This window comes from Triticum aestivum, chromosome 3B, assembly GCF_018294505.1.
Source record: "Triticum aestivum cultivar Chinese Spring chromosome 3B, IWGSC CS RefSeq v2.1, whole genome shotgun sequence".
Lineage (NCBI taxonomy): Eukaryota > Viridiplantae > Streptophyta > Magnoliopsida > Poales > Poaceae > Triticum > Triticum aestivum.
In genome coordinates, this window is record NC_057801.1 from 708,939,241 (window position 1) to 708,949,951 (window position 10,711).

The 10,711-nt window shown below is 49.6% G+C and overlaps 1 protein-coding gene across 2 annotated transcripts; it reads right to left on the reverse strand.

Moving 5' to 3' along the window:
* Nucleotides 1-218: 218 nt before the first annotated feature.
* Nucleotides 219-10,334, reverse strand: LOC123071911 (uncharacterized). 2 transcript variants are annotated; one of them, XM_044495490.1, is made up of 13 exons: nt 9,124-10,334; nt 8,932-9,043; nt 8,589-8,671; nt 8,424-8,489; nt 8,174-8,274; nt 7,825-7,943; nt 7,457-7,497; nt 6,891-6,979; nt 1,574-1,754; nt 1,342-1,458; nt 1,089-1,130; nt 697-828; nt 219-562 (listed from the first exon to the last, which is right to left on the reverse strand). In XM_044495490.1, the coding sequence occupies exons 1-13, from the start codon at nt 9,229-9,231 to the stop codon at nt 431-433; spliced, it is 1,323 nt and encodes a 440-aa protein (XP_044351425.1). In that variant the 5' UTR covers nt 9,232-10,334; the 3' UTR covers nt 219-430. The 2 variants fall into 2 exon arrangements, with proteins under 2 accessions (XP_044351425.1, XP_044351424.1); XM_044495489.1 differs by having other exon boundaries at nt 1,089-1,133; nt 9,124-9,383.
* Nucleotides 10,335-10,711: the final 377 nt, after the last annotated feature.

The following is a 10,711-nucleotide window of genomic DNA, read 5'->3' on the forward strand; positions in this document are numbered from 1 at the left end:
GTAGCCTCACATGGTGTTTGGAATTATAAGATGTTTTGGATATTTTAATATGGATTGAAACTATCGAACAAGCACACTAAACGCAACTATATGCATACAGCTTAGAAGAAAAAATAGAACATCTTATAATTTTTTAACAGAGGGAGTACAAATTATAAGTGAATTGAACTGTGGCCTCAAATGGTATTATTCACTTCTGTGCCATCTAACATCGAAAAGGCAGCAACATATTTTATTAAGAGAATTTGACTTCCAAAAGTCAGTTCAAACAAAATTTGACCAACCTAAGAATTTCAGTGTTCTACAGGAAAAACACACATAAATAACCTGCTCTGACAAATTGATTACTGAGTTGCATATTAGGTATTCACTGGCGTCTAATGCAGCGCCTCATGGCAAACAGAAGAAGCGACGCAGGCATGCTGGACTACTACTTGTTGTGGGTAGGCACACTAAGATAGAACTTTGTGTTCCTGAAATCATCAAGAAGTGGATTGTATCCATCTTTGGTCCTCGTCTTCAGTGGCAGCCCAAACTCCTCCATGAAGGCAGCCGAATCAAGCTGGATGAAAAACGTCAAATAGCAACTTACTCTTCAGTACTGAAGTTGAACAAAGATATTAACTAAATTCGGATTCGGCACAAAGTGAGCTGTGCCGCAAAGGGAGGAAATTGGTATGTGCAAGCTGAACTTACTATGATTGTTCTCCTGCTCTTCACTGGTTTAAATGCACCACGGTTCATCTGGTCCTTCAAGAAACCAGAGCAGTGGTGGTCGATCTGCTCCAACAGCAAGAAATCGGTTGGGAAGAAGATATCTGCATCGCCCTGAAAGAGTGGGAGGTGCCATAACCAAGTTTACTGATATACGGCGCAGAAGTTGTATTAAAAAGACGCACCAAACTACACCAGGGCTTGTTTTCTACTCCCTACATCAGGGCTTGAAACGCTCTTATATTATGGAACGGGGGGAGTATTTCTTATTCTTGGTTCTCTTTTCAAGAAGATTTACACGGCTACTCCAGTAAGAGGAATAGATTGTCTGCCTGCAACGTAACAGCTATGTGAATAAAGTGAAAATGACAAACCTGTGCATCAAGATAGTTGGGATGATCCAAGGTTTTCCCATCCTTCTACAAGAAGGAAGATGAATGAGACATTTGGAAGTGGGCACTTGATCTTACATCTAAATATGCTGGTAATTGCATGATCAACACATGACTCGAAAACATGGTTTTCTACCATTCTCAGTTGATATCATTGACACTGGTTACAGCCTTATTGGAGCAATGCACCAAACAGCCATAAAACTGAAATAATAAACCAATCAGGGCATGTCACCTTTGAAGAAACCAATGGAGCTCTATCGCCAGGTATGCTAACATCAGGAAGATAACTGAAGTCTGAAGCAATAAGGGACATACTTGGCAAAGCTTGATGCAAGGTATCCAGTAGTTTCTGCATAAGGTAAAAAACTCTGGATGTAAGCTGGCACATACACTGGCATCCAACATTAACGGGACAACAGTAGTTTATAATCTTACTAAGTAGCAGAGGGGTCTGAAGTACATACCAAACATCCGGTTGGTAACCAAGCTCTCCGAGGCTTCGGGAATACTTTTGAGACGAGTCCTTTTGCAGCGAATGATAGTTTTTCTCTCAACGATGGATTCTCTTCATTCATGCCAACAATCTCACTGCAGCGGGAAACTAATGGGTCTTGCAATGGTTTGTAGACCTCACAGACTTGTGAACTTTCTTAAGAAAAAGGCAAGAAAAATTGATTAGTATAAGAGATAAAGAGATAAAGTAGCTACTAGCTAGATAATTTCAATAATAGTGAAAAGAGGTCTGTTCTCAATTACTCAATACAGAGTAAACATGCATGTAATATTAATTAGAACAATAGCTATAGCCAGAAGCACAAGGAAGATGCTGAATTATTGATGTTCTTGAAGAAAAAAGGAGGCAGCCCTCCACAATAACATCAACCAAAATAAGGAACTATACAACCTGAATCAAGTAAAAAAAAGCACCATGGGCCCATGGCACGAGAAAATGTAAAAGAATACTATAATATTATTTCGCAAAGAAATTTCCCTCTCCGCCTATGTTGTCTCAGCGTAGCCGGTCCCAAGCCCGGGTAAAGGAGGAGGATTGAGATATGCTTGGCGAGCCAACATCAAAACTCGGCCACTCTTTTGGAAATGAAACCCAGAAGAACATTGTTGGGGCGTAACCCTCTTAGCGACGCGCCATACCGGAACCCGGTTGTGGTGCTAAACAGGCAAGGGCCGGGCCGTCACCCCCTTGGTGGCATGCCGTATCTTGATCTGGATACGGTGATAAGTGAGCAAGGATCTGGTCGTCGCATTGTTAGTGACGCGCTACGTCGGCGCCCGGGTGTAGTAAAAAATGAGCAAAGGGCAAGGAAGCTAGCCGAGCCTAGGAGGATCCGCATGTAGTTGGAACGTAGGGTCCCTGACGGGTAAGTTATGGGAGTTGTAATGCAGCGGTGAGGAGAGGTGTTGATATCCTTTGCGTCCAAGAAACCAAATGGAAGGGACAGAAGGTGAGGTGGAGGATACCGGCTTCAAGCTATGGTACACGGGGACAACTACCAATAATAATGGAGTAGGCATCTTGATCAACAAGAGCCTTAGGTGTGGAGTGGCAGATGTCAAGAGGCAAGGGGACCGGATTATCCTGGTCAAGCTGGTTGTTGGGGACTTGGTCCTCAATGTTGTCAGCGCGTATGCCCCGCAAGTAGGCCACAATGAGAGCACCAAGAGGGAGTTCTGAGAAGGCCTGGAGGACATGGTTGGGAGTGTACGCATTGGCGAGAAGCTCTTCAATGGAGGAGACCTCAATGGCGACGTGGGTACATCCAACACAGATTTTGAAGAGGTGGATGGGGCTTTGGCTATGGCATCAGGAATCACGGAGAGGATGTCTCCAGCTTTGCCCTAGCCTACGACATGATCATAGCTATCACCCTCTTTATAAAGAGAGAATCCCATCTAGTGACTTTTAGTAGTGGCCAACACTCTAGCCAGATTGATTTCGTCCTCTCGAGAAGAGAAGACAGACGTGCTTGCCTAAGATGATACCTGAAGAGAGTGTTGTCCCTCAACATAAGCTTGTGGTAGCCGACTTCCGCTTTTGAATTCATGCCAGCTGGATAACCAAGCCAAAGTTGCTAGAACAACGTGGTGGAAGCTCAAGGGGAAGGCAGCTCAGGCTTCCAAGGAGAGGATTATTAAGGAAGACTTTTGGGAGGAAGGAGGTGACGCAAACAATATGTGGATAAAGATGACGACTTGTGTCCCGAAGGTGGCTTCATAGGAGTTTGGAGTGACTAGGGGAAGTAGAAGCGAAGCAAAAGATACCCGATGATGGAACAATGATGTCCAGAAGGCTGTTAAGGAGAAGAAAGAATGTTTCAGACACCTACACTTGGATAGGTGTGCAAAAAATATAGAGAAGTACAGGGTGGCAAGGAAGAAGGCAAAGTGAGCCGTGAGTGAAGCAAGGGGTCGGGCGTATGAGGACCTCTACCGGTGTTTAAGCACGAAGGAAGGCGAAAAGGACATCTATAAGATGGCCAAGATCCAAGAGAGGAAGACGAAGGATGTCGACCAAGTCAAGTGCATCAAGGACAAAGCAAATCGGCTCCTGGTAAAGGACGAGGAGATCAAGCGTAGATGGCAAGAGTATTTCGACAAGTTGTTCAATGGGGAGAATGAGAACCCTACCATTGAGCTGGACGACTCCTTTGATGATGCCAACAGATGTTTTGTGTGGCAAATCCAGGAGCCCGAGGTCATGTAGGCTTTAAAAAGGATGAAAGGAGGCAAGGCGAGGGGCCCTACCTGTATCCCTATTGAGGTGCGGAGAGCCTTGGAGACATAGCGATAGTATGGCTAACTAAGCTTTTCAACCTCATTTTTCAATCAAACAAGATGCCCGAAGAATGGAGGCGGAGTATATTAGTAACAATCTTCAAGAACAAGGGGGGTGTTCAAAGTTGTACTGGCTACCATGGAATTAAGCTGATGAGCCATACAATGAAGCTATGGGAGAGAGTCATTGAGCACCGTTTAAGAAGGATGACAAGCATGACCAAAAATCAGTTTTGCTTGGGAGGTCGAGCATTGAAGCCATTTCTAGGTACGACAACTTATGGAGAGATACAGAGAGGAAAAGACCTGCATATGGTGTTCATTGACTTGGAGAAGGCCTATGATAAGATACCGCAGAATGTCATGTGGTGGGCCCTGGAGAAACACAAAGTCCCAACAAAGTACATTACCCTCATCAAGGACATGTACGACAATGTTGTAACAAGTGTTCGAACAAGTGATGGCGACAATGATGACTTTCCAATTAAAATAGGACTTCACCAAGGGTCAGCTTTGAGCCCTTATCTTTTTGCTTTGGTGATGGATGAGGTCACAAGAGATACACAAGATATCCCATGGTGTACTCTTTGTCGATGATGTGGTGCTAGTCGATGATATAGCCAGGCGAAGGTTAATAGAAAGCTGGAGCTGCGAAGACAAACTTTAGAACCGAAAGGTTTTAGGCTTAGTAGAACTAAGACTGAGTACATGAGGTGTGGTTTCAGTACTACCAGACGTGAGGGTGAGAAGGAAGCCTTGATGGGCAGGTGGTACCTCAAAAGGACACCTTTCAGTATTTGGGGTCGATGCTGCAGAAGGATGTGATATTAATGAAGATGTGACTCATCGAATCAAAGCAGCTGGATGAAGTGGCGCAAGCTTCTGGCATTCTCTGTGATAAGAGTCCCAGAAAGCTAAAAGGCAGGTTCTATAGGACGGCGATTCGACCTGCGATGTTGTATGTCGCTGAATGTTGGCCAACTAAAAGGTGACATGCCCAACAGCTAGGTGTAGCAGAGATGCGCATGTTGAGATGGATGTGTAGCCACACAAGAAAGGAGCGGCTCCGGAATGATGATATACGTGAGAGAGTTGCGGTGCCACCGATTGAAGAGAAGCTTGTCCAACATCGTCTGAGATGGTTTGGGCATGTTCAGCATAGGCCTCCAAAAGTGGCAGTGCATAGCAGGCGGTTAAGGCGCGCTGATAATGCCAAGAGAGGTCGAGGTAGACCAAACTTGACATGGGGGAGTCCGTAAAGAGAGACCTGAAGGACTGGAATATCACCAAAGATTTAGCCATGGACAGGGGTGCGTGGAAGTTAGCTATGCACATGCCAAAACCATGACTTGGTTTCGATATCTTATGAGTTTCAACTCTAGCCTACTCCAACTCGTTTGGGACAGAAAGGCATAATTGTTGTTGTTGTTGTTGTTATTGAGAATGAAACACATATTAGCATAAAACTATATTTCCACCAGCATGAATAACAAATAGTATTGGAGCCAAGCAATAAGTAGCAAATCCAATCCTTCAAGCTAATGTGGAACATTAAGGAATCCTTTAAAATATGAAAACCAGTAGGGACCATAAGTTGATTCTTTTATCATGTTTTCTCAAGTCAAGGATCCCACTGAACTATCATCCCACATAAACAGTGAATCTAAGAGCAAAAAAAAAGGATACTTGAGATCGTGTTTGCCAGGTCTAGGAATCCACATTATTGACGCACTCTTTGTCGGAGTAATGGGCCACGGGTAGCGTAACCCGAGTCCCTGAGCCTTTCAAGACTTTGGGCCGGCTTCGCCCCACGAGACTCCAGAATGAAGCGCCACCTTCCGGTGTCCGACTGGCTCAACGGCCGGCTGCCCGAAGACTGCCGAGCACCAGCAGACGGCACCAAGACGGGTCGACTCCTAGCAGACGGCCTCCGTAGAGGCCGGCTTCTAGCAGGCGGCCACCCGGCGCCCTCAGAGTCTGCGCCCCTCATCAAGAGGACAAGACAGGGTGAGGCTACAGTGTAGTCCCTCACCCCGAATCCCGGGTTTGGCATGGCCACAGTGTCCTGTACAGGCGGAGATCTCCGCATGACGCGGCACTGTTGCCACTCCACCTTCGACGCCACCCCTGTCAGGCGGGGCCTGCTCCCATGACAGCTTGTCGGTACGGCTCGCAGGCGGCGGCCCTACCAGGCAGCGAGGGCCCGGAGGGCGGCCGAGCCTGGCCAGTCGGATGCAAGGGGATCCGGCTCCTGGCGGGCAGCCGGATCCTTCCTCGAGACCTGAGCGCCATTAACCAGACTAGACACGGCAAGGCTACAGTGATCACCCACCAGGCGGCGGGACTGTAGCCATGCCTTGCCCAACCAAGCCTGCGTCATTAGCATCACGGCTACAGTGATCAGCCACCAACCAGACCCGCCAGCGGCGGAAGCGGCCTGTCGGCTCCGTACCAGACCAGTTTGAGGGGCCCACCAGGCGGCGGGCCCCAGCTGCCGACGGAGAAGCCGGCGGCCAGAGACGCTGACGGCCGGGTCCTACACCCGGCCAAGTTACCATTGTACCCCTGGGGGGTAGGCCTATATAAACCCCCCAGGGCACCCATGCAAAGGGTTCCAAACCTGTTAGAACTAGACTCACACCTAGAGGAAGAAGAGAGCTAGCCCTGCCTCCTTCCACCTCTAGCATACAGCTCGAGGAGCACCATTGTACTCACTAGTGCCTTAGTGATCATGCGGAGACCCCGCAAAGCAGGACTAGGGGTGTTATCTCCTAGGAGAGCCCCGAACCTGGGTAAAGTGCGTGGGCGTTCGTGTCTACGCCTCATCCCGCTTCCAGGCACCGGTGACGTTCTACTCGCTCCCACCATGATAAGCCATCCTTTGGCATATGTTGCACCCAACCCCCGACACTCTTCAAATATAACACAGAGCAAAGGTTCTAGCTAATTTGCTAAGGAGTTCGGAATTTGAAAAACAAAATTACAAACCTGCCATTTACTTTTTCAATCCACACCTCCATCCATGCAGAGACCTGATCTGGTGAATAGACAAGGTCATGAGGTAGATTGTCAAGTACCTGACATTCCACCAAAAGAAAGTTATTGCTGCATGAACATCTCCCTTAAGATACGATTGCAAAACTAAAATTTATATATTATGAGTAAATTAGTTCCTTCAGAACCAAGACATATTAGCAATGCAAATAATATAGCAGACGGAATTATTATCAGCCAGCAGTACCAGCATGGCAATAATACGATGGCATGCCTGACATGGCTGGTGACCCTATTTTGGACTGTTAAACATGAAAATAGTAACATAACCGGAACAGGGAAAGCATCAGCGCTCTTTTGCAATATCAAGTCCAAACAGAGATACTAGTGATGGCACAAGAACTGGGAAGTAGTCTTACAAACATCTTACATTGTCAAAGTCAAGAAGTTTGACACAAAAAAATATGCTTCTAGCCAATGTGAACCAATTGCTGGTACACTTCATGACAACGGTGATGGCGTTTTGTTTCTTTGACAGGGCAAATCCTAGCAGTACATACCTCAAGCATTAGCACCCAGCATGGTTGAGGATCCTTGCTGCCTGCAAACGGAAATAGGAAAAACCAATCATTTCAAAGGTAATAGTAAATAGTAAATACTGAGACCCTGAGACTGAATGCTGGATAAATATGTGATTTTGGAATGGGGATATAAGTAGAGAGGGATCCAGTGTCATCCCCAACTATTTTATTACATCTGTCAGCACAGCATAGAAGTTAGTCTAGGGACTTATATATAGTATAATATGAGCTATTGCAGGTTGAAAACAATGCAAAATGGTGATCAAAGCTCAGGTAACTGATCTTAGACAAGGGTTATTGTAGGAAAGATCCGACATCGATAGCTAGGCACAAGAAGCCAAGCTTACCCCATCCAGCTATGTCAGTTGCATCACGATGCTCCACTGTGAACTTTGACAAATGGCTCTGAACTTCACCGACAGTTTCCAACTGCTTTTCAGCAAGGGAGGAGCTAATCTCTACTGAGCTAGCAAATGAAGATGAAAGGAAGGTCAAAGCATAACTGATAACATAAAAGAAAAATGATGGAAAGGGTGAGAATATAAGGCAGCATGAAAGTAACCATATTATGAATGTTGATATGACGATACATGTAAGTACCACTTTGTTTGGCCTTACCAAACAAATAGGACTCTGTAGTCTAGCTGAGCAACTTCAATTAAGTAGGACAAGGAAAATGACAAAAGAGCTGCTTACATGTACTTCATATTATTGTAGACTTTTGGCGGAGCATTTAACATCATGTAATCAAGTACGCACTTTGCACATGTCCCGGATCCACCTCCGATTTCAAATATCTGATCATTACAGGAATCCAATTCAGATGGCTTGGTAAGAAAAGAAGGAAACATGATAATGTGTCATGATATGACAAAATTCACAAGTGAATCTAGAAGCATCGCCCGTCGAGATGTGAAGCTATAAGACAGGAAAATTATGAGTGCACCTTCAATGGGACTGAAAGATTAGCCGTGCGAAGGATTGACGCAGCTATTGCATAGGCATACCATGGCTGCACCAGAGTAGGAAACATGCATCAGTGGCTAAATTGGAAAGAAAATCGAGATCACACTCTCTTTCAAGTTTTAACAGCTCAAGCACAAAAGAGCACCTTAAAAAGCTCCACTGGAGTGAACCAAGAGATATCATGCATCTTATACAGCTTATCAAGATGCTTCATGTACGCAGTCCTCCCTGCGTGATATAACACCAAATTATTTGCAGCTATACGCACATGTCCGAGTTGTCAGCACAGCATTGCACATAACCAGCACTGACCAATACATGGATAGTAGTGTTTAGACTATTCTACTCCGAGCACACACGCATACAACATGTTTGTGGAAATGCCGCCCCAACAGACAACTGAAGAAATCCAAACTTCGTCGATCAAGTGTACTCCAACAGACTGAATTCGGCACAGGGGCAGCGGGGAGGGACAGAGCAATCAGTACCGTCGAGCTTGTGGAAGCGGATGGCGGAGTCGAGCACGCCGACGGGCCCCGACCGCTTGGAGAAGTAGCCGTGGTTGGGGTCGTAGAGCGCCGACCTCACGAAATCGCGCACCTGCGAGGGGAAGCTCCCCTGTCAAAACAGCAGGCACTACAGGGAGATCTCGGAGTGATGAGAGAGGCCTCGACGTTTACCAGAACGGGCTTGTCGCCGGCGACGATCCCCGAAGAGAACAGAGCCAACGGGGCCCACCGCGCCGCGCGCCGGAGCGCGGGGATGGTCGCCAGGTACGCCGGCGCCATGCCGGAGGGAGCGTGTCGTTGCGGCGGCGGCGCTTCTGGACCTTTCCTCCGAAACAGAACTGAAATGAAACAACACTTGCTGGGCCGTTTCGGGTGCTTTTGGCAGAACGTTTCGAGCCCAACTCTGAGCCCGTCTCCTCCCCACTGTACAAGAAGAAGCCCACGGCCGCCGTCGGGTCGCCGGCTCACACAGGCAGAAACGAAAAGTTGGGAGGAGAGAGAGATAGAGCAATGCCGCGTGCGCTTGGTGGGAAGGGGAGGGGGAGGGGCGGGGCTCCGGCGAGGCCCATCGCGGCGATCCCCGTCGCCGTCGGCGTCAACCGGCGGATGGCGCTCGAGATGCGCAAGGCGGGGCTGATGAACAAGGCGAAGGAGCTCGCGGAGATGGCCGACGCGCCCGTCGCGGTGCTCTGCTCGGGCCTCGACGGCCAGGGCGCCCTGCAGTGCTGGCCGTCGACGGAGACCGCGAGGGCGGTGGTGGGTCAGTTCCTCGAGCTCCCGAAGGAGGCCCGGATCACGTTCGATCAGGCCAGCTACATCGCGGGCGTGCGCGACGCGCAGGGGTCCAGGCTGGCCGGGGTGCGGGCGGGCGGCCTCGCCGCCGCGCTCGGGCCGTGGGAGAGCCCGCTCGACGGGATGTCGGAGGACGCGCTCCGGGAGCTGCTCGCTTCCGTCGGCAAGTCCCTTGATGCCACGCGGAGCAGGATCCGGAGGCTGCAGACCCAGCGTCGCGAGAGCGTGGCGGAGAACTTCGTGGTGGCGGGGGAGGGTCACGCGAGCGGCGAGGTGCAGGGGACGCGGAGGCAGCCACGGGGCGCCGCCACGGCCCCCGGTGCTGCGCGGAAGAAGCAGCTGGTGGAGGATCCCAAGGTGAAGCCCGCCGCCGCCGACGGCGCTGCGCGGAGGAAGCAGCTGCTGAAGGATCCCAAGGAGAAGCCCGCCGCCGCCGATGGCGCTGCGCGGTGGAAGCAGCTGCTGAAGAATCACAAGGAGAAGCCCGCCGCCGCCGCCAACGTCCACGCTGCGCGGAGGAAGCAGCTGCTGGAGGGTCCCAAGGAGAAGCCCGTGCGCGCCGCCCCGTTCGACCCCGGGATGATCGAGTACTACATCAACGTGGGCGGGTGCGTGATGGAGCGCGACGCCTACGACTTCATCCGGTACGACCTCGGGATGCTCCCGCCCAGCCTCGAGCCCGAGCCGCCGGAGCCGGACTACGACGATCCGCCGCGGCTGTGGTCGTGGGACGACTCCTCCTTCCCCCAGAGCGCGCCGCCGCCCAAGTGAGCCGCCTACGTGCTGGCTGCACAGAACACCGTGTGACGAGTTCGCCCAATTTTGGAGGATGGCATCGTGGGGCTCTTGTCACTGCCGCCGCTATCTACTAGCTTAGCTGGGTTCCGTAGTACCTACCGACAATGGCTTCACCGGCCGGTCTCGCCGCGTAGTCCCGATCGATTTCCCCGGACAGCCATGGCGTGGA

Coding starts and splice junctions, on each gene's coding strand:
- LOC123071911 (XM_044495489.1), bottom strand. CDS start 9,231: ATGGCGCCGGCGTACCTGGCGACCATCCCCGCGCTCCGGCGCGCGGCG. Junction 8,275..8,423: donor ATCTTTCAGTCCCATTGAAG/GTGCACTCATAA, acceptor TGTAATGATCAG/ATATTTGAAATCGGAGGTGG. Junction 1,134..1,341: donor CTCCATTGGTTTCTTCAAAG/GTGACATGCCCT, acceptor TCCTTCTTGTAG/AAGGATGGGAAAACCTTGGA.